Genomic DNA, 27,464 nt, shown 5'->3' on the forward strand with positions numbered 1-27,464 from the left:
ATTCCAGTTTTTTCAACATCCGTCTACATATTAACCCTCTTATCAAACAAAGCCTGTTCATTCACATTCCTGGGCAAATCAGGTCACTGTGAATCACATGAACACTTGAACACATTAAACTATAACCTTAATTTACCATAGTCATAATAATTAGGTAATGTGCAAGCAAAAGCACGGACTACAGCAAAGAAAGAAACTGGAAAGGAGAAAACAACATGAAAAATGGTGACGGGCAGAATAAGACAAGCATAACTGAAATGACAAAAAAACAAAAAAATGTGAGACACAGAAAAATAATGAGGTTCAAGTCTTCTCCTTTCCAGTACACTTCCTGAAGCAATAAACTACTATGACACCATTTAACTGCAATGGAATAATAACATGCTTGATATTGATTAGAGGAACCAAGTGCAATTGACTCCCTGTTCAGGAAAGAGGTGTTGGATTACAAGTTGTGTAATATGAACACTTGAACACATTAAACTATAACCTTAATTTACCATAGTCATAATAATCAGGTAATGTGCAAGCAAAAGCACGGACTACAGCAAAGAAAGAAACTGGAAAGGAGAAAACAACATGAAAAATGGTGACGGGCAGAATAAGACAAGCATAACTGAAATGACAAAAAAACCAGAAGGACAAGGACAACTCTTTTTAAATTTAGAGGAGGAGAGAGGAGGCAGGTGTCTGGAAGCTGAGTCTCAAGGCAATAAGAGGAACCTATAAATAAAAAGCCAAGGAGCAAGAGGCAAAAACATGGACAGAGAGAAACGGATGAAGAAAAAGGAAGGTAGCAACAGAGATGTAGAGAAAGAAGGAAAAGCCTAAACATCTATGGAGGAAGAGGAACATGAGGAATTCATACAGAATTCATACACATCTCCCAAAGGTCTCGTATGTCAGTGTCTGAATAAACCACATTTAAAAGAACAACATGGAAAAAAATAGGGAAAAATAGGGAAAAAAATATTTTCACCTAAACTGTCTGTCCTCAGTGTCTGCTAACCTTAACTGGCCTACATTGCTTTGTTTGGTGTCCGTTGCTTTAAGCTGCAAAGAAAGAAGTCGATTAATATCTAGTTTTATCTGCATTTGAAATGTAACACACACACACACACAACAGTGACAACTGCAACAATGAGCAATTATTTTACACACGGGAAAGAAAAGTGTGCTCTAAAGAGAATACAGACACAGTGATTGCAATGTCGGTGAAGCAATAACCATAGTGAGCATGAATGAATTATGACTGTAACATAAGGCATAACATAAGCAATTCAGTGGCAGTGGCTGCCATGTTTGATAAAAAATTCTTTCAGTTTTATCTAAATGTTGCCACTAGAGTCTAAAATCAGGGAGGCCCACTGTTATCATGGATGTATTCATATTCAGAGGCAGAAACTAAATGCAGCCTTGCTGAGACAGTCCTAGTTTGTTTTGCTTCTGTAACAGAGTAAGCTCGTTTGAGGAAATGGATAAAGCCGACCATGACCCACGTACCTTTGGTAAGGAGGCGGTCCCTGATGGAGACCCTGTGGGTGGAGTCGGAGGCTCCGGAGGCACGCCCCGTCTTTCCTCCATCGTCCCTCTTCAGTTTACTGGCCAGTGTAAGCATGGCTACGTTGCTGTGATCTGCCTCGGTCTGCCCCACGCTGCACTGCACTGCACTGCTGCTCAAATGCCTGACGAACACACAGACCACAAAGAAAACATTAGTCAGTTTTATCATAACTGAGAGGAAGAAGATGCACATGACACTGGAGACATCTGTGAATGAAAACACTTTTTAAACATTTAACAATCACAGTTTGCTCTCACACAAAACACTTTTTGTTTCATTACTGAGATACACTAATATTTAATATTTTAACTTAGAGGACATTGTCTCAGCCATGTGAGACACTGGCAATATGTCCATGCTGTACAGTACGTCTTGCCCAGTGTGTGCTGTCCAACCCTGTCAACCCCTGTGACTGACTTAGCAAATACAGTCAGGATAGATGGAACAAAAAAAACAAAACAAAAAAAAAAAAAACAGTCTTTCAAGATAAATGATATCGAAGGCAAAAGCTCAGCTCTGCTTAGAAAAGATAGATCTTTATGTCTTTTCAAATCAAACTAGCATCACAAAAAAATTGATTTTCAGTCTACACATATTCAGTCTGGGTCTCACTGCAAAGACATAAAAAGGACAGAAATGGCAAGTGTTCAAAATGTGAGACACAGAAAAATAATGGGGTTCAAGTCTTCTCCTTTCCAGTACACTTCCTGAAGCAATAAACTACTATGACACCATTTAACTGCAATGGAATAATAACATGCTTGATATTGATTAGAGGAACCAAGTGCAATTGACTCCCTGTTGAGGAAAGAGGTGTTGGATTTCAAGTTGTGTAATAGTGTAAGTGTTCAATTATAGTCTTATTAATGAGATTATCTGGTGTAAATTCAGGAACTTTCCTTCACACAAAAGCACGTTCTCTAAAACAGACAAAAGGTATGTATCTGCTTTTAACATTCATGATCAACTAAAGCTTCCAGAGAAATGAGAGGAGCTAATCGGGGCGATATCTCATGTTTCTGTCATTTCTATTAAGAGACACACAAGCATTGCCTGCACATCTAGACTAACCAAAACTATGTATAGCCAAAATTATACATTGACTGTTATGTTGGAACTCAGAGATTAGTGACAAAAATAATAAAAAAAAAAAAAAAATCTTATCTCTAACACTCTCTTTTAATTATGTGGAAAAGTGAGTGCCAGATGGAGGCGGGCCCACAGAGACATGCATCCACTGATAGTATGAGCAGCGTTTTTTATTGCTAACAGACTCACTGCAACAGCAAAGTGGTAGGAAAACAACATCAAGTACTTTAACATCATGCTGCTGCCAACTTTCCTGTTAATGTTGGTGCAGCACAAAGCTATTATCTATGGCACGACTGTTAAATTCAGAGGTGAAGAGAAGTCGTGTTAACTCTCTTTGTAAACACGTCTTCTGGTAACTATCAATGCCATGTAACTGCAAACTGCCTGAAAGAATCTGTGCCTTTGCTTTTACTGACTTGAGAGTGTGCCCTTTTAACTGTTGATAATTTGGTATTTATTGTACATGCATTTGTAAAATTAGACTCCTGATGACAAATGTGACAAAATAAGGTATACACAAATTGTCAGTTCATCTAAAAATGTCATTATTCAAGAGCTTAGAATTGAAACTCTTGAACTTGAAATTGAAACTAAACAATAAATAACTACTACAGACAACTTTCAGGGAATTTCAGTCATTCAAAAGCATCTATTTGCACCTCGCCTGGAGCAGCTTGGGATGATGCTCCAGTATCTGTGCAGCCTACATTAACACACTGCTTGTTTCACTCAGTTAATGTCATAAAATCCAGAGTGTATGATCACAATAATAATTCTTTCTGCTGTTTTGAAGATGCTCTGGTACAGCTGGTCTTCTAGTCAAAGCCCACTATCGTTCTTTTACTGTCTGCAGGTTCAAAGGTGGTACAGAGGACTTTTACCTTCTCTCTACGCGAGTGTCTCTGCACTGTGAGTATCCAGTCTAAGCACTGCGCCAGCTCGTTGGCGAGGGGTGGCAGCAGTAGGAGAGAGTGAAGGTATCAGGTAACAGTGGGCCCGTAAAATGGGTTTCACCGAGTCTGACTGAACGCCCACCTGCCTCAGCTGTCAGTCACTGCAGCCTGACACACACAACCTGGATGGTAGTCAAGTAGCTGCAGGGACTTAAAAATGCCCCTGGGTCTACTTCATAGGCACAAATCTCACTTCAGTATATCAAGCTCATTCTCCTACAACCATAGCACATGGAGTAAGTTCAGCTGTTCAGATGAGATGGGTGTAGCCTGTCTATGACTGTACAATGTTCCTTGTAACTCACGGTTCACAAAAAAAAAAAAGCTAAATGACTCCAACTAATTCACACCAACACAAGAAAGTGTGTAGCACACAAGGCTTGGCATCTTGTGGTACTAAAAATGAGTTATGCAAACTTAGGATTAATGCTAATGTAAACACTTTTATGAGTTAAGTAAGGGCCTCGCCGCTGCACCGTTCGGCTCGTGAACTCACCGTAATAACAAACTGCTGACAGTGCTAATCACAGCTAGCTAGACACAATGTAAAAGCTTAAAGGAACTGTCATCTCGGGGGTTCATTCCTTGCACATGTGGCTGAGCGCCACGTGTGCGAGGAGGCTTTTTTTCCGATCGGTGAAAACACCGATTTAAGTTGGCTACAAAGTACCAGTTCTAGCCAGGGTTAGCTTATCTGAGCGTTGTTTTTTTCTTTCTTTTTTTACCTGCTGTCTCAGAGCTAGCGCTCCGTGCTACACCATAATCAACCTGCCCTCCTCTGTTCAAGGCGCCGTCTGCAACTCCAACCGGAGACTGTAACAGGCACGTCCCGCTGTAAATCACTTCAAAAAACAGGGGATCTGGAGGCTCACAGTGGATTTAAACTGACTGGAGAATCAGCTGTCAGAACTTCTCTCCGGCGTCATGGGCAACGGAAGTGCAGTGAATGCCGTTCGCTATTGTTGTCCGGGTAGACATGGAAGCGGATAAACAGTTCCGCACAGTAGTACACGAGTTCCAGTTATTTTGAAACGTAACATGACAGTTATTATATTGCTGGTATGGATATGTTTTATTGTCATTTTCTAGCAGGCAGCGATATGACTATTTATGTTGTTTATTTTCAGTTATTGCGCCAACTGTGACTTTCACATTGAAAAACCCTCTGTGATACTTCATTTTCACACGAGCCCTGAGAAGATTCTTCCACTTCCCCTAAATTGCATTTAAATATATCGTTTTTATACACAACTACCAAAGGAATTCTCCACAATCAAAAGACAGGAGAGAACGGAGTATTGTTTTTAGTGAGTGTACCATCCTGTCTTTAAAACAGGGTTCAAGTTCATTTTATTTTTAATTCTTATTCATTCATTCAGTCATTCATTCATGCATTAATTTATCTTTAACAAGCAAAGAACGCTAACAGGTTAATAACGCCTTCCAAAATCAGTCAGTTTCAGTTCCATTTAAAAGAGAAATAATACAAATAAATGTGCAATAGCTCTAGCATAATTCTTAGGAAGAAGTACTCACACACACACACACACACACACACCTTGAGAAAGGCACCATTTGTAAAACAGAAACCTGAGACTCGCTGTTTGACAGAACAGCTCACTTGGAGCCAACCCAACTCACCCTAAAGTATTTGGAGCAAACTGTGATTCACTCAGCCAGTTATTATGGACCAAGGGGCATGGGGCCTGTCACTGTAAACAAGAGCACGTTCTTGACTGACCTGCCTGGTTAGATGAAGGTTTAAAAAAAAGAGAGAGAGAGAGAGAGAGAAGACTATTAATCTTAGAGAGGGTGATTACATTTCATCTACATCTGTTTAGACAGGTGCTGGCCATCAGGCTTTCTGCGATGCTCATACATGAAAGGATTTGCCCCCGTGACAATGTTATGTTCACTCGCTCCTCTTCACACATTGCTTTTGTTTTTCAGTGCATGTCAACTGAGGACAAAGCACACATCTGCATTTATTTACGGGAGTGCTATTAGTGTCTAGTAGAGTTGCAACAAAATGGAAGGGAACAGCCAAAGAAACGCTTTTATCTAAAATTTGAACAGTTACATTTTGAAAACTATTTTGCAGATTAACATCCAAACAATAAAAAGGTAAAAATCAGCATGAACTGAGCAGAGTGAAGCTTTATTAAAGGAAGACAGTAGGTCAGAAATCCAGACGAGTTCAAGAATTCAGGGAGGACAATTCTGTTAACATAGTAAAGATAACAATAAATAAAGCTTTCCAACTTCTCCTCAAGTGACCTATAAAAGAGAAAATCCAGTATTGAATATGAAGGCATTCACTTTGAAATAAAACATTTCTGTCACTTCTGGGTCTCGGGGCTCAACAGCACTGTAGAGAGGAGGATTAAAAAAAAGTTTGTTGTGCTTTTCTACCCAAAGGGGGCAATTAACTGACGGAAGATGCACCACAAGGAATTTCAGACTTATGTTTATCTTTTCAGAAACCTTTAAAAAAAAAAAAAGAAAGAAATGTTTAATTAGCTTCTGTCAACTTTGATGTGTGCAGCCCAACAGTGACTTGGAAAATGTTCACCTAAAGTCAAAAAACATCTGCTATCTGCGTGCCGAATACAAAAATATTAGGATTTGCCTCCTGCTGCTGTGCTGTGTATAATCCAGAGTCTGTGTTGTCTTGAAGGCTTTAAACTTGTCTACCCACTGTCACCTTCATCTCCCTTCCATGACTGGGATTCAGTCACTCCGCTTATTTCACTGGTGGAAGAGGTTACTCGGATTTAATTGAACTGTTTAACTGCCTGGACAAACTGGAAGCCCAGTGTGTTTTATTAGAGGACCACTGCAAACAGTCCTAGGAGGTAGGTATCTTTTCAGGGCAGATGGCCTCCGTCCAAACTGATCTGGAGTTAAAGTGCCTCAGTCCATTTGGGATTCACTTGTAAAACGGAAGTACTGGTTGGAGGCTCCAACTAAGACAAGGGCTTTTTTTTTTTTTTTTTTTTTAAATGTCTTAAACTGAATGACATCAGATTTTTGGCAAATAGTCAACACTTCTCTACACTCAGGCAGTTATCAAGTCACTTTAAAAAAAAGAAGAATTGAGATGACTCACCAATGAACAATCATAGGCCCATATTAATTCAATTCAAATCAGTTTTATTTATATAGCGCCGAACATAACAGAAGTTATCTCAAGACACAACTTGATTCACAATTAAACGCCCCATTTTTAAGCACAGTCATTGAAAAGGCTGTTTTTCAACAGCTTAACATCTTCTTGGTCCTAAACAGTTATTTTGATGCTTTCCAGTCAGGATTTCAAACACACCAAAGCACCAGGACAGAGCTTGATTAAGTCTTGAATGACATCCTCTTAACCACAGACATGTTACAGTTTTCTACACTCTGAAAAACTTAGTGGGACTCTGTGGCATGGTTCTATACTGGTTTAATTCCTATTTGAAGGACAGGGACTACTTTGTGTTGGTTAGTAATCAAAAAAGTTACCAAAATTTAGTGAAACAAAGATATGACCACCACATGAAGACAATTACAAAATCAAGCTATCACCTGAAGAATACAGTAAGAATTAATCATGTGTAAAGATCTGAGAACTGGAGTGGTGTGATCCGCTTTCCTGGTCTTAGTGAGGACTCTAGCAGCAGCATTCTGAAATGTTTACTCCGGCTTCCTGTGCATCAAAGAAATGATTTTAAAATATGAGTGTTTTCATGTTTAGTGGTTTATGAAGCACAAAATGGTTTTGGGCCAAAATAAATTTTTTGAGCTGCTGCTCCTTTATGAGCTCTTCAAACCTCTCAGATCGTCTGCGACAGGTCTGCTCACCGTCCCCCAGAATCAACACTAAACATGAAGAATCAGCATTCAGTTTTTATACACCACATTTTCTGGGACAAACTCTCAGAAAACCTTAGGTCTTCTACTGCTCTCATTTCATTTAAATCCCAGTTTTAAAAACATCTGTTCTGTTAAACCTGGGACGATCATCATAGCTATGCAGTAAGTTTTATCCAAAGGTTTAATTTGTCTTGCCCTCCTTTATCTTGTTCTGCTCCTCTTTAAATCCTATTTATGTGTCTTTTTTATATTGAATTCTTATAATGCCTCTTCTTCATCAGTATAAAGCATTTTGCATTGCCTTGTTAGTGAAAGGTACTATGCAAATAAACTTGCCTGGCTTTGACCTAAATGTGAACATCAGCATGTCATGTTTAGTAGATATAATGTTTAACATGTTCACTGTGTTAGTTCAGTGTGTTAGCATGCTAAGTATTTGCCAATTAGCGAATACAATCAAAAATCACAGCCGAGGTTGATGAGAATGACTTTACTGTAGCTTTGCAGATATTTGATCATAAACCAAAGTAATGGACAAATTCAAGCTTTGCCCTGATGATGGTGTTTGACTGAAAGTCAACACGATCACCTAATTCATGAGGAGATACCCAAATAGTTTAATTTTAATCTGGTAAATCTGGTTAATCTTGGAAACTTACTTGCTCACAGAATTGGAGTACTACGGCAAGCTTTCACTTACAACACTCATGTAGGAAATGTATTTCCTTAATTACTAAGTGTTTTACCACCAATTCCTGTGTATCTACATTACAGTCACATCCAGCTGTCAGTTCAGCTCAGACTGTGGCTGTGACTGCAGCAGCAGTGACAGCAGTCCCAGCGGCTCTAATCTTAATCATGTAGAAACAAAGTCTTACACCGGGGGCTTTGCTCTCCCTGCTGGACCACATGACCCAGATGAGAGCGTAGTGTCTACTAAATCTAAGAGAAAAAAAACTTCTCTGCAAGGACATGACTAATGCACTTGTCATAATAAAACAAATCCTGTGTTATACCGTTTGCCAGTGTACTAGTTGCTAGTGTTTGCTTTACTTCTGCTGCACCGTTGCTATAACCATAGAAATCAGTCTGACTTCATGTGGAATAAACCAATAAAATGATGATAAACATCAGAAAATGAATTACTAATGTGCAGGGAAAGTGTCCTAGTTTAGCATTGCAGGTTAACATCTACCAGACATCCATCTGTCCTGTCAGAAAAAGAAATACAATTACTACTAACACATTACAGAACAGCCATTAGACCAGTGACTCCAAATATCCGTCCTCCATCGAGGTCACATTAGATTATGTGTAAATTCCCCCAGAAATAGCTGAGAATGTAACTTAGATGATTTTTTTTTTTTTTTTTTTTTTACAATAAATGGGACCTGAAACAGAGGAAAAGTTGTTAGCAGCACTTTGTTGTGCTGTCCTCAGGCATGTGGAAAGCTGGTGCAATGTGCAATGTCTGCAAGTAGCAGCAGAGTCAGAGGCGCATCAGAAAGTTTTATCACCAGGTGACTCATGCAGTGATTCATGGGAGCAATGTCCTCCTGTTTCTTCCAATTTGTTATGGAACACACTCCAAGAAGAATAAAAATGAGTGAAAACGTTTGATCATAAATTATTAAAACATGTGGTTTGTGAACGTAAACATTGTATGACAAGTGTATGACACTTCTATGGCATATTCTCATCTTAAAATATGGATTCATTTGAACTTATCTTTCAGTAGTCAAGACGGGCTTTTAGTTTTAGCACAGATCCTGTGAGTGGTGTTACACACTCCACTTTCACTCAGGAGATCATCTGTACAGCAGACACACCAGACATGCTCACTGTTTGACGGAACAACTCTCTTGGTTTGAAGCCAGTCCAGCTCACTCTGCAGTATTTGAACAGAATGAGAGGGGTGTCTGAGCCTGGCATCGCTCACGTAAACAGGTAGCCCATTTTCTTCTGTTACAAATGACACATGCCCACAGACAAACACTTAACACCTAAATATCCTCTTGAGCATTGCCCCTTCTGTTTAAACACTGTGCTCTTCTTTCATTTGAATATGGTAGGAGGGGGAAGGATGTTCCTCGTGACTAATACAAATCAGTATGCCACTGAGTCCTGTCTCGCATTTGTATATTCAAATAGAGTGCTGTAAAGTAGTTCTGTGTGATAATCCTTTGTGGTGGGCTTTGACTTGTGTTTGACTCATGAATTATGCACATTTTCCATGTTAAGTCACAAAATTTGAATATTTCACATATAGAAGCGTAAAAGGGATGATGACCAGTGTTTCTGCACGTCTATATAAATGCACCAAAATCTGTGATAGTCTGTAAAGATGAAAAGATTAGAGACACTGATACTCTATTAGAGGGAATATCCTATTGGACATATTTCAAAAACAGATCGATAGAAATAAATCACTCAAAGCTGAGTATTTGCTGAGTTTTGACAGCCTTTTGAAGAGGTGAGATCTGGCATCACAAGATAGAAAGCGAATGTTTTCCATCAATAATCTTCCAGACAATAGCACCATGTTTGTGAGAGAACTGACCTGAAGTTTAAGTATATACAGCTGCAACAACATGCAGAAAGGAAAGCTCAGATTTGCCAGATGGTGCAGTGTTTTGTTTTGTTAAGTGAAATCTTGGAACTGTTGCATTTAGCCTCACTTTCCATTTGTAATGAATTGTTATTAAAATTAAACCTGTCATGTAAATCATTTTAAGATTTTACCCTGTTTTCTTAACACTTACTAGTAACAGAGGAGGATGTTATGAGTATAATTATGATAAGGATTATTATTACATTTTAGTCCATTTAGTACATTTTTCTCAGTACATCATATGTGCTGATGTAAACCAGTGTAAATTCATGTTAAAGCTGGGACTTGGCACTTTACTGTAGTATCCATCAGTTTATTTCAAATTGAATGTGCTGAAGCACTGATCCCAAAGAACAAAAAATGTGTAACTGTCCAAATATTGACAGTCTGGACTGTAACTTTTATTCCTTTATAGAAAATATTATGTGCACGGCCATAAAGTGCAGGTAAGCAGAAAACACCAACAGGCAGTAAAAACATTATAAAAGCCTTAACAACAAAATCATTCCTTTAGCTCAGTGATATTGTCTCTTTCACCAAACAAATTATTACACATACGTAAATAAATTATGTGGTGTGACAGCTTTACAGCAGAGGAAGGTCAGTGTTGGAAACTGAGCTAGCTCAAGACCATAAGATAAAAACCGACAACCTTCTGCCCCTGGTACTACCAGATGCAAACAACACAAACACATCCACTCAGAACACCTGCATCAATCAAACAGAGTCAGGCCACAGCCTCAAGCTATGCCAGTGGCTACCAATAGCACAAAAGGGCTGAAGGATCACCACTTCTGCACTGCACTAAAATGTGTTTGTGTCTCCATCTCAGACTAAGATTCACAGTCCAAGAAAGAGGCCAGACCTCACAGGTAAGGGCATGTAGGATGATTCTGTTTGTGAGACAGTGGATAAAGACAAAGGGTTCTGTCACAACAGATCTTTTGTGATGGAAAAAGCAAGCAGAGAGCATGTCAACCAGTGGAGCAGAGAGAGGCAGATGTAAAAACAGTGGAGGATTCCTTTGCAACAGGCACGACAGCACAAACATCACAAACAAGACCAACTACAAAGTCTCGGAGACCAGCAGGGAATCAATTGGTCAAACACAGGCTGCTCAGCTTAAATCTGCTATAAGGTTCATCCCTCACATTGTTTTCACATTTCACAATGTTTTATGACATGTCATTTAATACACTGTTGTTATAAAATGTTGATTATAGGTTATCAAATGACTTCCTGCTGAGAGCACAAATAAAGAGATCATAGCTGTCTCTGATGCTGTAGATTCGTTTAAGGCCATGACAGACGTGAGAGCAAATCATACAAAATGGTTACTGATACTTTAAATGAGAGACGGGTTTCTAAAAGTCAAAAAGTGGAAAAACGGCAGCTAATGAAATGTGAAATTATCTCACTAAAAGAATCTCTGCTAGTAAGACTCAGAAATGTTCTGATATCCTTTCAAACAAAGACTCTGAGGGTTTTAATACACCGGTACTCAGAACAATCATAAAGGCTTCACTTACACCCTCTGGTAAAAGTGACACAATTCAATTCTTTTCTCCCTCATGTGGCACAAATCTATGATTATGTAACCAGGGAAAAAACAACACATGGTATCTGTTATTTTCAGATACTATTTTCAGATTTGGGCCAGCTCCTCTTAATACAGAGATCACTGAAGGTCATTGTGAACGTTATTTGGAGTGATGGCATGTTTTCCACTCTGTGGTGTGTCCCAGCAAACAGAGAGTGGGGTCAGTGTTACTGGTCCCCTGCCAGGTTACAGAGCTACAGGCTGCTGACTCTTCAGTTTATCGCAACCTGAGACTGTATGTCACTGGGGAAGGTGATTTGTCTGTGTTTGTGGGTTAGACTCATGCATATTGTTTATTCACATGTATTTGTAGACTTCTTTATAAAAACACAGAACTGAATGGTTCACTTTTAAAAGTAGACTTGAACAGGAGATGAAAAATGGATACAGGCAAACACTGTGACCTCAGGTGTAACTGCCACCTTAGAAATGCCTGTCAGTTGTCAGAAGATGACAAAGATCAGAGGAATCAAAAGGGTGACCTGAATAAAGAAAATTCAAGGCTGACAATCAAAGAGCTCAACTTCAAGCCTGAAAAGAAATTCTGGAGATTTCTCAGAATGATCTCAAGTCTCATTCTCTACCTGACTTTTCTTTGGAGCAGAGAGAAGCAAAGGTTGTCTCAGCTCTGACACAGACACAAAGGACTTTTACCTCTTGTCAAAGACTTTGCAGGATGATTTAAAAAACTGAGTCCTGTATGGAGGAAAGTACCCCGGTTTCCTCCCACAATCCCAAAAACACGCACATTTGGCTACTCTAAAGTGCCCCTAGGTGTGAGTGTGTGTGTGGTTGTCTGTCTGTCTTTGTGTGTCAGTGATTGACACACAAAGGTGACAGCGATTGACACACAAAGGTGACTAGTCCAGGGTGTACCCCGCCTCTCGCCCATAGTCAGCTGGGATAGGCTCCAGCGCCCCCCACGACCCTGATGGATCAAGCAGTATAGAAGATGGATCAATGAATGACTCCTGTACAGAAAACAATAAATGCAACATGGCAAAAGTGCATTATTCTGAGGTACAATATAGATTTTGCTTGCATATGGTTAGCATTATATTGTACGTGTCAGTGATGATGTATGAAGACCCATGCAATATACCAGTCATATGAAAAATGTATTTCCCAAGAATCACGTTTGATCAAATGCCTCCCTCTAGTGGTATTTTGTAAAACAACCTTTCCAAATACAACACCTGTACACTTTGTCACAGTGGTTAAGTCATTCATTTGAAAAAGACTAATCACACAGAACAGATTGTTCACAATATTCAAGTGTAGAACTGTGAACTAAAGCTTCACACAAAGATTTTCTGTTCACTTCAACAGTATAATACAAACACATACTGTATAGAGAGGGAGCAGACGACCACTACATAAAGATGCTGAAGAGTTAATTAATAACTGCATGTTTTTGTTAAAGAATCACCTGGTCATCCTGTATGTACAACTACCCAGCACCAAAGTGTCAAACTATTCTTTTTACGTAAATGACATCTGTAGACAGAAACGTGGAGTTCAAGTTTCTGTGTCCTTAACTACATTCATGACTTTGTTGAACATGTGGGTGCTGGCAGGAGTCAGTCTTCCTCTGGTTTGCAGGCCAGCAGGTAGAAATACTTCACAGCCACCTCCACCTCTGTCTCTGTGGAGGTCACCTTCAATATGGACATTAACCTGGAGAAAGGAGCATGAAAAATAAGAGTGTGTGTTACATCCCTCATCTCTCCATGTCAGTTTTAAGGAAACAACACAACACAGTATTTGTTTCATGTAACGATAATACCACTGATTCATTTTTTTCATGTGTTGATAGCATGTAGTATGTTTAGCTCAAAAGCAACCAGCAAACTTCTTCACCCATTCATCCGATCACTTTATTATATCACTATATTAGCCATAACACAAAATACACTGAATGCAGAGCAGTGTTTTACTGATACAAATTAGCTAATTATTTTTCTTATAATCATTTTTACAGAGCATTGTTACACTTGTGATATGTATATATGTTTGTACTGCACTGTATCTAATAGGCATTTACCTTTGACAGATGTTCTGGGAGAGACTGGAGGCCTTCTGTGGGTCGTCTCTCAGCAGAGCCTGATAACTGGAGAAAGACTCCACCAACCCCATGTAGCTGGACAGAGGCATCAGCCTTCTCACCCACACACACTCTTGCCTACATAAACACACACACACAAACAAATCAAACATACTAGTGGCTTGATTTCTACATTGGACATAGAAGAGAAATCCCTCTTCCCATGTTTTCTCAAGTCTTTAATTTGCAGAGTTTTGCGTGTTTGATATGACATATTGTGCACAGTGTTTTATTGTGGTGGGAGTGAATACTGATGAACTGATAAAATACCTTTGCAAGAGAAAAGACTCAAGTTTGTGAAGGAGGGATTAGTATATTACAAATTTAGAAAAAACATAATGTACCAAGACGTGCTGTAACTCACCACTCCTTGTCGGGGTAAGTGATGGATTCATATGCCGCCCGGTATAACTCAATAGAGCTGGGGCCGAGATGAGGACTGCGATACGGATGTAAGGCTGCATAAAACTGAGAGACAGGGAGTCATTAGATTTTCCTTTCTGTCATATGGTGTCATGATGTATAGCATGAACCAGATATGTTTAACTCACTGGTGAGTTTGCTTCAGTCAGTTGACATCTATCCAAAGTTACTGTGTAATTTTTTAAAGTGTATTACATAACACTTTAATGGTACATTTACACTCACAAAATCTTGTGGAAGAATATACCACTCAGTTAAGGTACGTATTACCAAAAATATCCACTAGATGGAGATGTTGTTCATTTGATTCAAGGTCATACTACTGGTGTCACCAAGGTGAAGTAGAACTGTAGAACTGAACAAGGAGCCTCCCTTTAAGTTTATGGACCAGGTAGGTGATGCTCTTACTGATACTCGTACAAAACTCCACCAAGAGCAAGTAGGAGATGCTCGTGTGAATGTGCCTTTGTCTTAGAAAAGCCTGTCTGATTTTGAAGGTAGACTGTTGTCATTTGTCATTCCTTTTTAAAATATTCAAGCATTTTTTTCTTATTTCCTTTGTGTTTTCAACTTTTATAACAGGGTTTACTGCTATTTTTCTGCTCAGTCAGTTTGTAAAATTACATGCCAAAATGCACACATTTAACTGGGACAGGAGTCTGTTCTTACAGTACATGTAAGCAAGTTAAACAAGCTGGTGTGCTCCAGACCAAAAATCTGCCTTGTCCATGACTATCAGGAGCTTCCTGAAGTACCCATGTCAGCAGGATGGATCCCTATGAATAGTTTATTGACAGTGCATTTACACTACACTTGATTAAGTGTAGTGTAAATGCACTGTGTACTTGATTATGTGTCCTGACATGTAGGTATACATACCTGTTTTAACAGTAAAAACGACCTATCTCTGCAGATGTGGTGGAGTGTGTGTCAGTGCACATTCACAGTAACCCCTCTCAGGTGAATACTCTGTGTGTACCTCTTTGCAGACTTGGTTCAGTGTGCGTGAGCAGCAGTCGGGGTAGCTGAGCTCCATGTCAATGGTGTAGTTGAGCAGAGCTAGGCAGCCATGGGGCTTCAGGACTCTGTGGGCCTCTTGGAGAAAGCGTGGCCTGTCAAACCAGTGGAAGGCAGACATGGCTGTCATCAGGTCCACTGAGCTGTCAGCAAATGGCAGCTCCTCAGCAACACACTGTCTAAAGATGGAACAGAGAGATGGAGTCACTAACCAAATCAAACATCTGACACTACCAGGTGAAAAGAAGTTTGGACCATCCGGCATTTACAACTCAAACATAAGCCTACAACATGCATGGTGCTGATGCAGACCTGCTAACAGTTGCACTGTGACTTTTTGCATACCCTCTAGATCACAGTTCACTGATTTGAACTTTGCCTATCGCTTGCAGCCTCCACTCCCATCATGCTCTGCACAAAAAATTAATCGCACCTCATGGAAAATGATTGTGAGGCAGCACAAAAATTCCCAACAACAAAATGTAAAGTATGAATATTATAATTATTATTATAATTAATAACATGCTAAAATCACTGTTTCTGAATTCAGCCAATGTGGGTCAATGTCATACTGAAGCAATAATGGATTAAACTCCACCTAGTACCTGTGTGGTGGTTTTGACCCAGTAACCCAACAGTAATACAAAATAATAAAAATAATAACACACTGAAACTGGGAAAAATTAACGCAAACTTGTGTCTGTGCTGTACATACACTGAAACAAGATTACTTTATTATATGTTACAATTTTTAAATATTTCATACATGATATAGATAAACAATGTATAAGGATTAAACTACCCTGTTGACAGTACCTGTTTTGTAGTATGGGCCTCACAGTGTGACCCACTTTCACCAAACAAGGGTCACATTGTTCCCACTTCAGCCAAGATTCAACAAAGTAGCTTACCAGAGTCTCAAAGCTGAACAAATTATGTATTTTTTAAAATAAATATATCTCACCATGGGGTTTAGCTTGCTTGATTTAAAACTGTGTAGCCAAGGAAAAACATGAACAAAACACAGACAGACACAGACACAGACACACACACAGACACACACACACACACACACACACACACACATCTAATAAGAGATCCAAGTACCTTTTCAGTTTTCTTACACAAAATCTTCAGAATTTTAAACTGATTCTTGGTTGTTCCGTTCTTACTTGTATGCGATGTTTGGCTCTTTGGCATGCTGCAGAGCCACTTCCAGCTGGGCAGGACTGACGTCTGTTCCAACCACAGAATCAAAGTGCTTGGCCAGCAGCAAAGTGCCCTGTCCTGAGCCGCAACCCACGTCCACTGCCACCTCAAAGGGACGACCTTTCTGACAAAATGTTTCACATGCTTCATGACTTCTCTGTAGAGTCAGTTAAGATCACAAACTGACAATGAGACCCAAAACAGGCCACCATACTTTCTCAACCGGAACTTACCTGTTTTTCCAGGAAGTCCAGCACCCGTTGTATTAGATGATCTGATGGAGAGATCCTGTATTTCCAATAGGAAGCAGCATGCTCTTTACCTTCAAACAGACGGTAAGCCATTGCTGCTTAATGCCTCTCTGAACAGCTGATCTATCGTAAGATTTGAGTGATCTATCCTGTGTTTTTTTTTGTTGTTGTTTTCTTTTGTTTACCAGATAAGGGGAGCAAACCACTACACTGAAAGGGTTGTGAATTCCTTTCTGGATGCAGTGAGATACACACACACAAACACGCACAAAAGAGAAAAACAGTGGGGTGCCTGGGAACTGGGAGGTGCCATTACTTCCACCAGTATGTGGTGTGTTTGACAATGAGCCTGTTTAAAGGAACAGCTCCAAAATATATATATATATTTTTTTTACCTTTTTCCCCTTTTGCAACTTTACTTTCTGTACAACTTTGTTAAGTGAACTGAATGTAATCCATTATAATTAAAACAGATGGAAATGCAGGTCAAGCTCAAAGGTCTGTGAGTACAGGTCAGCTCATGGGTCATGTACTGGTATGAGTTTCTGTCAGAACCGTTGGAAATGATGTGGGTGAGGTAAGAATGGTATGTGTACAATTGTAGCAAGAGCATCATGTGTGCAATACCTCTGTGTCTGAATCTGTTGGTTTCTCATTTGTCATTATCTCATGGTACTCTTTAACTAAGGGATGATTGTTATTCATTGTACAGACTACAGTGAGGCTCATGAGGAGCCTCTACAACTATTAACACACCCATCACATATGAAGGTCTCCCTCCCACAATATCTCTAAGTGACCTGAGTGAAAGGGAGAGGACTGGACCAGCAGGAAGGAAGGAAAAGAAAATATAGAAAAGTCTTGTGATGCTGTTTTAGATTCTTGTTTTACTCTTGTGATAAAACCATTAAAAGGTTTGCCTGTAACATGCTAAAACTTAGCTTAACAGTGGCACAGGCAGAGACGAGTCTGCGACATGACTCAGTAATGTCACAGAGAAATATCAGTCTGAAGTCTGCAAACAATAACTATGAACTACTGGTCAAACCAGACCAAGTGAAGCTTTAGCAGCAAAACCCCTGATAAAATAAAACTGCACTTTTACCATCTTATACACTGCTGGTTGGTTTAATTTAGTGGATAACTATGCATTGTATTTCATATGCTCATTGTAGGTTTTTACAATCTTCACCTGAGCAGTAAAAATGTGCATTATTTCCTCTTCTATTACTTTTCATCACCAAGTATTTGTTAATCAAACTACAGTATAACTTCATTTTCACAATAATGACGTGTTTTTCTTTGTAATTACAACATAAAAACTACCACAAGCATGAGGTACTTCAGCTTTATTCGTGTTGCACAAGGTACAGCAGAGCCTTCATCCAACTGAGAAATATCACAGACTAAAGAAGGCACACTGAAGCAGTTATAACAAATATATGGGCTACGAGCTATGCCATGTTTATAAGAGGCTGGCTAAGATAACTTCACTTCTCATTTAAACCAAAGCCTCTAAGCACCCCTTCTGTGCAAAAACAGTGGTAGACATGTTTCGGAGCTATGTGAACACTCTGTGTGCTTCTAAGCCTGCAAGGGATCAGCTGTGGTATTGGGATATGTTTTGAAAAGCAGTTTTACTGCAAACTTAAACATACTTTATGTATAAGAAGTTGAAGATTACAACATACAGAGGGTATAAAGTGGCAGATGCTCTATTGAAATATAGCTAAACATATGGGTAGATCCACTGTAATCTGGTCTAAAAATTCTTTCCTGTGACAAAAGGCAGTGTGTTCAGGATTAGGTTGTAAAGCCTTTTGTGACAGAAACTGTACAACAAGAAAATGACAGTGAGAATTCTACTGAGAAAAGAAAAAGGGGAATATCCACATTCAACTAGCACACTCACTTAATGGATGAAAAAATTGGAAATGGATCAAAAATTAAATGTTTTTAATTTCATAAATTCCAAATTTTAACATCTCTTATACACATACACACGTGTCTCTCCCTCCCAAAACATACATCCAGTGCTATAGTGTTGATTATTGTGGTTTTGATGCCAGGACACAGAAATATTCCAGCACCCGCTCTACTTCAGTGTCAAGGGACGTCACTCCCATCTCCTCCAGAAACCTGTGAAGAAGTGCAGAGACTGATTATTCAGCTCACTACTCAGAAGAGCACCACAGAATAACATTCAGAAAGTTACTACTGCCAAAATGGATGACTGAAGAACAAATATTAGTATAAGTATAGGTTACTTCTTCTGAGTGTTGAGCAGCAGGTCGTGAGCACCCTGAGGGTCTTTCTTCCTGTAAGCTTGGAACATGGACCAGGTCTCAATAAATCCCACCAGGTTTCCCACTGTGATGATAGACTTCTCTGGAATACACTCAATCCTGTTGTATCAAAATGGTACATTGATGTATAATTATACAGAAAAACAATTAAAACAACAATAATAATTAATTACAAGTTCTACAAGTTTTATCTGAGCTCAGAGGTAGTTTCTTTTTTGTTCCTTGCCTTTTATAAGCAAGAGGATAACAGGGTGTTTAATACTGTATCTGTCTTTGTAAGGGGACAGCAGATAGCAGTACTGTTTTAAGCCATCATAGAGGTGTGCTTGGGTTTGGATAAGTAAGTGTCTGAGTGGTAATTACCTCTCTTTGTCTGGAAAAGGGATGGCGGAGTACAGCTCCTGCAGCCTACCCTCAGATCGAGCTACTGGGTCACCAGTGTATGGCTCCAGCACATGCTTCACCTGGAAGTGAGTATGTATAAATGTTTAACTTTTAATCCATTACTATATGTACTGTGGATATAAACTGCACATTTTGGCCACCACTGTGATGTCCATGAAGTAGTGTGGTCAGAAGCAATGATTTCCCTATGGGACTTGTGTATATTTTTTGTGTTTTGATTTATGTAGCCATTAAACAAGACAAGTGTTGGAACATTGCTGGGTTTTTTTGAAAACCGGACAGAGCTAGCTGATTCCCCTTGCTTCCAGTCTTCATGCTGATCTATGCAAATCAGTGACTCCAGCTACACATTCAGAAAGAAAGCAAATATGTGTATTTTCCAAAAATGCTGAACTGTTCCTTTAAGCCCTAATGAATGTTATCAGATTTATTTGGCCCTACCTTGTCAGTCTGCTAACACCTCAGTGTTAACACACCGGTGATAATGCCACTCTGTATCAACGAAAGTTTGCGCTGCTGATATGGTTTAAAAGGTCCCCACCCACCTCTTGATAGATGTCGCTGAGTCGTTCTCCACAGTTCTGGTAGTGAAATTTGGTGGTGGTATCAGTGAAGCCCAGCAGAGCCATGCAGCCTCGTGGTTTCAGAACCCGATTTGCCTCAACCAGGAACTTCGTCTGATCAAACCAGTGGGCTGCTGACGCAGCTGTCAGCAAGTCTACAGAGCCATCTGCAAATGGAAGTTCCTCTGCTGGCCCCTTCCTGCAGGTGCAGCAGACAGATCAACCCTGAAAACACAACTTATTCATCCTACCAGTACCATCTCAATTGGGTTTAGGTCAGGTTATTGTGGAAGCGTGATTCATGCAGTCTCCTCTGAACAGTTGATGTTGAGATGTGTCTGCTACTTGAACTCTGTGAAGCATTTATGTGGGCTCTAATCTGAGGTGCTGTTAATTTGTGGTTTCTGAGGCTGGTAACTCTGATGAACTTATCCTCTGCAGCAGAGGTAACTCTTGGTCTTCCTTTCCTGGGTCGGTCCTCATGAGAGCCAGTTTCATCATAGTGTTTGATGGTTTATGCGACTGCACTTGAGGATACATTCAAAGTTCTTGAAATTTTCCGGATTGACCTTCATGTCTTAAAGTAATGACGGACACATCAGTCCATCATTACTTTAAGACATGAAAGTCAGTCAGAAGGTCAATCTACTTCTGAAAAACACAACTGATGGCCTCAAACACATTAAGAATTAAGGTAAGAAATTGAACAAACTAACTCTTGACGAGGCACACCTGTTAACTGAAAACCATTCCAGGTGACTACCTCATGAAACTGATTGAGAGAAAACCAAGAGTGTGCAAAGCTGCCATCAAAGCAAAAAGGTGGCTCCTTCAAAGAATCTAAAATATAAAACATATTCTGGTTGGTTTAACACTTTTTAGGTAACTACATAATTCCACGTGTTCCTTCATAGTTTTGATGTCTTCAGTGTGAATCTACAATGTAGAAAGTAATAAAAATAAAGAAAAACCATTGAATGAGAAGGTGTGCCCAAACTTTTGACTGGTACTGTTGCTCCTACTAATCTTAGTTCAAACAGCAGCAGTTCATATCTTACTAGTCCTACATGTCACATTGTCACTGATTTACTGAAATGTGTCATTACAGCCATTGCATATCTTTATTATACTGCAACTTCTTAATCCGACTTAACAGTTACAAGTGGTCTGAGTGGCCTGTTTATAGCACCAATACAAATATTTCTCAAGTTTTCCAGCACTGTAAAATTCTCAGAGCAGTTTTACAATGTTAAGTATAATGATACTCTCGTTGTAAAATTTGTAAAGCAGTAGTTAGATGTTTTAGAAAATATGCTTATATAATTTAACTCACTTTCTTGCTGAGTTAGATAAACAGATTAATACCACACGTCTCTATGCAAAATGTAAGGCAACCAGACTGCAAGCTTAGCTTAGCATTAAGACTGGAAACAGGAGGAAACAGCTAGCCGGGTGTGCTCAGTAATGTGGGCTAAAGTCTTCTAGCATCACACAATTTTGAGGCTTAATTAAAGTAATGATAGAAACAACTTACTATCGTTTTATTTTTAGGTCAGGATTTCTTCGGTGTTCATTGTGCTGGTGCGCATATTTTGTTACCTTAACACAGAACCAGACTAGCTCTTTCCCCTTGTTCCCACTCGTGATGCTAAGCTAAGCTAATACAAATATGTGGTGAGTGGTATCAATCTGCTCATCTCTTGGCAAGAAAATGAAGAGTAATTACATTCGTTCAGAGCAGCTCACAGCCTCCTACCTGTATGTGATGTTGGGGAACCCCGGCACAGCTCTGGCCTCCTCCAGCTGACCCTCACTGACATCAATGCCCACCACATCTTGGAAGAATGGTGCAAATAGACGGGAATTCTGACCTGTTCCACATCCCAGATCCACTGCCAGCACATGTGGCGGTCCCTTCTAAGGACGTTAACAGATATGCAGTACTTGTTATCAATATGTTGTTTTTTTTCCAGATTTTTTTCCCCAAGTAAATTCTCATTTTTTTCAGCAAATAGGCAGAATGCCCTGTTACAAGTTTTTATATAAGTTATGATAACAAAGCGTACCATCTATTCACAGTGTATCTGGCCATGGCATACCTTTTTATCTAGGTACTGAAGAATAACAGTCTTGAGCTCATCTGGAGGCATAAAGCGATACTTTTGGTAGATGGTGGCATGATCCTTCCCCTCAAAGAACCGGTATGACATGGTGCTTTGGTTTTTTTTTTTGTCTTCTCTTTCTGATCTGTTGTCAACTTTGCCTTCTCCAACCTCTGATCCAGCCGTGTCCTTTGTCGAGCAAAGCTCCTTGTTATTTTCCTTCTGTCTCTTGTCTGCCTTTGTTCTGTTCCCTTGCTTTCGGCCTCTTTTAACTTCTATGTATCTCCTCTCGTATCTTGCATAACCTTATCTTCTTGCTACAACATTTGTTTAAGTTGATTTCTGTCCAGACACTCGAACACTCTGCGCTCTTTCCAACATTTAACTCTTCACCCACTTCCAGCAGTGTAGTTAAGTCTTTTTAATACCTAACAGACAGACAGGGAAATAATCACTGAGTTAAACAGAGTTAAGTTACAGAATAAATCAAGCTGCAAAGTCAAACACTGGACTACAGAGAGCATTTACAGCTTTGAAGGGAGGCCTGTTTTGTGTATATAAAAATTATTCTTATGAGTGTAAAGTTGTGTTTGATACCAGGAGTCTTGTTAATTGAGCTGCATGCATGTTCCTAATACCTCGCAGAGAAGGGTTTTTTTGATTAACCCTTTAATGACCAAAGAATTCCTACAATGGTATTTAAACAGCTGCATACTGTAAGGCATTACCATTATTCCATACAAGATATCAGACACGTTTTTAGACATTTTTGCAAGAGTGTTTTTTTTTTTTAGTTACAATTAACACACATATTTCAAGTCATGACAAAACAGTCTGCCGCTTTCACTTACTGCTTTTAATGACTAAGTTTGGTTTCTTTTAGTTAGTTGGCCGTATGCATTTTAGTTTACAGTCTATTGTCACATATAAATTCACACACGTCTAATGGACTGTCCTTAAGATACACTTTTTATTTTTTTACTTAAGTGTCATTAATGATTTATGAATAAAGATAAGTCAGGTCATGTAAGGACATAAGATCCCCTAACTAGCTTTTCAGAGTTTTCAAAGTTTTTACAAAAGGTAATACCACCGGATATTGTTCATTTACAGTAATGGAGGGACGGCAATGTTGGCCTATCTGTCAGTCGGTTCAACACTTTGGTCCAGACTTTGGTGAACCCGACTAGCGCCACCAGCACGTTGACATATCAACATATCTATAGCCATGATGGATTACCATGAAATTTACAAGAGATATTCAAGTTTCTAAGGAGATACTGTGATGACAATCTTATGAGCTGATGGAATAAGTTTCGGGAGACCCAAATGTCTTAAGCGGAAATATTTATTGAAGCTTGGCCGAGTATGGCGTGTGGATAGTGCCATGAATTACCTACCGGAGGAGGCTGTCGTGTGACATGTAAGTGAGAAGAGAAGATTTGGTCGCCGTCGCCCTGTGACTACAGGCCAGTTTCTACTTCTGCGTCTGCGTCTACTTCCCGACAAATGTAACTAATCGCGATGACGCAGAAACGCGACAGCTGTGATTGGTCCGCTGGGTAGCATCGCATTTCCTCTTAGCATGTCACTCAGCAGCCGGATTAGCAGACAATTCCCCCTCCTTCTGCCTCATTCTGTTCAATAGTCGTACACAGCATCTCCTCCGACGTCTTCTCCCTTTTAATGCGTTGCAGAAACTTCAGTGAAAGTGATGCTGTTCAACGTTTATTAGCTTCGACTCCTACACGATCCTCTCAGTGTCAGTCGCCATTTGTCGAAATACCCGAAGAAACGCAACACAGTGGCACAGAAACCTCACCACCATCTAGTGGGTTGGCGGTGTAATTGCAGAGGGACACAGACACACCCCGCCTCTGATTCGGCACGTCGCCTTGTTTTTATTTTCGTTTTCAAACTTTATTTAGAAAAATTTAAAGTTTCTAGTGGGAATATTGAATTTGCGTCCCTCAAAACAACATAAACAGAGTCAAAACAGCAAGTCTGTATTGACAATAAATAAAAAATAGATACACAGATAAAGAAAAATAAAATATCAGTAAAAATACAAAATAAAAATACATATCTTCACATTACAGCAGTCAGTGAAACAGTCCTTAGGTAGATTTCTGTACACAGCTAAAAATGCCATTGTACCACAAATTATTTCATTTTGAGGCCCTATCAGCAAATCACAAAGACAACCCATATGTTTTCAGAGCCAGTTTGGTGTGTCAAATGGTGTGATATTTTTCCATTGCAATACCTAACCATTTATTAAGGATCCACTCTTGAAAACTTCCTAAATAATGAGTTGCTTTCAACAGAAACAGGAAAATATTTAGCAATTTGTTGATGATTATAGAGATCAAAATTTTATTATTACATTTACTATCCAAGAAACGGTGATTATCAATACAACAGATGTAGGTATCACAACCTCCACAGTTGGGACAATTACAATGTTTCAACCTTCATAGTAAATATTATGCAAGATGCATGTCCCATATTTTTGGTCAGGACAATGAATAAATTAATTTCTATATGATATAATTTTTCGCAAAACTATTGAAACCGTTCAATTTTAAAATATGTATCACACATTTATCTAGTTTTAGCCTCTTCCCAATCAATTCATTTATTTATCTATTTTCTTCTATTGCTTTTTTAAGTTTATTACTTATTAATTAAATGTTTCAGTAGGTCTTGCTGTTTTCTCCTTTCTCCTTTTCTTTCTTGCTGTTTTCTCCTTCTATGGCAACTGCCGAAGTGGATTGGGCAGCTGTGTCTTCACATGTATGCTATACACAAACAATGAACTATTGCTTATAGTAAGTGACCAGAGAGCGACCTGTGTGGAAAGGAGACTAAATGAAGGGAAAACTTCCTTCACAGATACATTCTTGCCACTTTGACGATCCTTTTGAATTTTCCTCTAAGCACCTTTAGCAGGCCAAAATGTTCACTTGTCCTGTCAGTGTGAGCATATATGTCAAGTACAACGTCAGAGAGCTGCTGGCATGATTTTACACTTTCTTTCTTGTTAGATCCAAATAAATAATCCGCAGTGACACTTCATTGTCTTGTCCTCAGGATGTCTCTAAAATGTATGTGTGCAAATTACACCTGGCAGTGATCCTTTCATCTGACAACAGAGGTCCCTCCATCCAGCCAGTCAGGTGGGGGCCAATATGGTCTGAGTGTCAGCACATTGGCCATGTCCCTACATTCATGATCACCAAATATAAGCCACCTTCTGCCCATTTATGGAGCCATGTTTGATCAGATTTTAAATCTGGCACATCATTCATCACAAGTGGGTCCAATGACCAACCATGCTTCTAGAAATGCAACTGTCCCCTTTACCACTAAGTACACTGCATAAAAGTGCTACAGAAAAAAAGTGCTATTACTTCTGTCTTAACAGCCTCTGCAAATGTGTGGGGCCACTAGATCACTGTCTTTCCAGATCAATGAATAAACCTAGTGTTGGTTACACTTGAATGTTTGTTCAAGTTTGTTGATCATTCTCTTGACCATTTGCTAAACTGAAAAACATCTTTGTTTTGGTTTGGTTACCCAGGATGGCCCTCGAGGGTGGCAAAGTGTGTTTAATTGCTCTCCTGGGAGGATGGAGATAATGACCTATTGACCATTTCCAACTTAATGAATCTACATTCATTACCTTTGTAAATAAAGCATACAGTGTCCTATCCCATGGGCTCTCATTAAAGTCTTAAGATGATCAAACAAACATTATATTGGTGGGGAGTTGAGCCTTACCCACATTTATACCATACAATAGTATTTCATAAATATTTTTTCTTTCACCAAAACTTCTCTCACACTAATATGCAGTAACACTAATTCCCCAGGCAGTGTTGCCTCACAGCAAGAGGGTTCCAGGTTCAAGCCCCTGTCTGGGCACTTCTGTACAGAGTTTGTATGTTCTCCCTGTGTAGAGGGCATCCGGTGTAAAACATACGAATCGTCGGATGATTCGCTGTGGCGACCCCCTAATGGGGAACAGCCGAAAGTGGAACAACAACAACAAATTCCCCAGGTTCTGTGTTTCCACATCTGGTGCAGCTACATGAGGGGTGTCACGGCTGTGGTGGGCATTGAGGAGGGCTGAGGGACTAATACAAATCATTACAGTAACCTTACATCAGTCATGTCATAAGTGTGTGTATAGCCAGTTGTTTTGAAAAGCATGTTATGGTTGTAATTATGTGCAAAATGTTGCATCACATTTGCTTCATGATAGTCTGTTTTTCTTTTGATTCCTCTGAGTAACTCAGATTGGTACACGAGTGTACAGAAGTCATTGTTGGACACTTTGCACTAAGATCTTATTATGACCTTTAAAGGTCTAAGCAATTATTTGATAATTAAATAAAAATATGATCACTGATGAGCATTTCTATTTGAAACTGGAGACTAAATCAGTTATACTTTCAGTTTGTTTAACTGAATCCTTCTTTTTGCTTGTGAGCCTACTTTTGCTATTATATGAACAATCCTTGCACACCACTAGGTACACATTCAAAAACACACATTTGTGGAGTTCAAAGTACTGACTTGTGTCAACATCAAGCTGAAACTTCAGAGGTGATTTGCTACAATGAGAAATTTTATCAGTATTTATTTATCTGTATTTAAAGTCTGTCAGTATTGGATATATGTCTTACTGTCAGCAAATCCCATGAAAATACCAAAACCAACAGTGTTGACTCTGCTAACAAGTAATGTCTGTGTATCCCAGCCTGGACATATCTTATTCCCTGTGCCACAGAGCTCCATTTTTGGACAAAAACTATTCAAAATACATCGGTGAGCCACATCATTGCATTGAGTAACATGTTCCTTCATCAAATGGAGACAATAGTTTATTTTGGCTCAAGCACATATACAACAGCCTGCTGCCATAAAAACTCACTAGCGCACCAAATAAGCCTCAGAATTCAAGTTTGTGAAAAGCAAAAAACATCCAGTCAGCAGCAGTTCTGCAGACGGAAACTTGCTGATGGGAGAGGCCAGAGGAGAATGGCCAGAGGAGAATGGCCAGACTGGTTAGACCTGACAAAAAGGCTACTCTAACTCTGATGACCACTCATAACTGTTGTGAGAAGAAGAACATGTTGTCTCACTTTGAGCCCCCCAGTATCTACAAATCATCATTTAAATGACGCAGCCTGTCAGAGTATTGTTGCTGACCACGTTCATCCCTTTATGTCCACAGTTTTCCATCTTCTAATGGCTACTGCCTGCACTTTATTACTTACTTACTTACTTTACTTTACTTACTCTACTTTGTGTTTATATTTGCATAAGTGTTCTTTTTTTATGTATTTGTGTTATTTATTTATATGTGTGCCTTAAAGCTGAGAGTCTCTGCAAAATTTCGTT

General features: G+C 39.3%; 3 protein-coding genes across 3 annotated transcripts in view; all 3 read right to left on the minus strand.

Moving 5' to 3' along the window:
• Nucleotides 1–4,541, minus strand: part of ube2f (ubiquitin-conjugating enzyme E2F (putative)) — a 42,812-nt gene extending 38,271 nt beyond the window's left edge. Inside the window, exons 1-2 of the mRNA XM_041056801.1 lie at nucleotides 4,335–4,541; nucleotides 1,504–1,685 (exon numbers count right to left, since the gene is read on the minus strand). Of these exons, the coding sequence (XP_040912735.1) occupies nucleotides 1,504–1,618 (115 nt within the window). The 5' untranslated portion in view covers nucleotides 1,619–1,685; nucleotides 4,335–4,541. The remainder of the gene's footprint in view (nucleotides 1–1,503; nucleotides 1,686–4,334) is intronic.
• Nucleotides 4,542–13,255: 8,714 nt separating this feature from the next.
• Nucleotides 13,256–16,772, minus strand: LOC121194155 (putative methyltransferase DDB_G0268948). The gene is made up of 6 exons (XM_041056800.1): nucleotides 16,662–16,772; nucleotides 16,392–16,552; nucleotides 15,182–15,398; nucleotides 14,144–14,247; nucleotides 13,720–13,857; nucleotides 13,256–13,352 (listed from the first exon to the last, which is right to left on the minus strand). The coding sequence occupies exons 1-6, from the start codon at nucleotides 16,770–16,772 to the stop codon at nucleotides 13,256–13,258; spliced, it is 828 nt and encodes a 275-aa protein (XP_040912734.1).
• Nucleotides 16,773–18,618: 1,846 nt separating this feature from the next.
• zgc:162396 (uncharacterized protein LOC555292 homolog) lies at nucleotides 18,619–23,830 on the minus strand. Its single transcript, XM_041056799.1, has 7 exons — nucleotides 23,456–23,830; nucleotides 22,053–22,483; nucleotides 21,710–21,870; nucleotides 19,936–20,152; nucleotides 19,349–19,449; nucleotides 18,947–19,084; nucleotides 18,619–18,818 (listed from the first exon to the last, which is right to left on the minus strand). Exons 2-7 carry the CDS (start codon nucleotides 22,161–22,163, stop codon nucleotides 18,728–18,730), a joined length of 819 nt encoding a protein of 272 aa, XP_040912733.1. The 5' UTR covers nucleotides 22,164–22,483; nucleotides 23,456–23,830; the 3' UTR covers nucleotides 18,619–18,727.
• Between the last annotated feature and the right edge of the window lie 3,634 nt (nucleotides 23,831–27,464).

Source organism: Toxotes jaculatrix, chromosome 15, assembly GCF_017976425.1.
Source record: "Toxotes jaculatrix isolate fToxJac2 chromosome 15, fToxJac2.pri, whole genome shotgun sequence".
NCBI classification, from domain to species: domain Eukaryota; kingdom Metazoa; phylum Chordata; class Actinopteri; family Toxotidae; genus Toxotes; species Toxotes jaculatrix.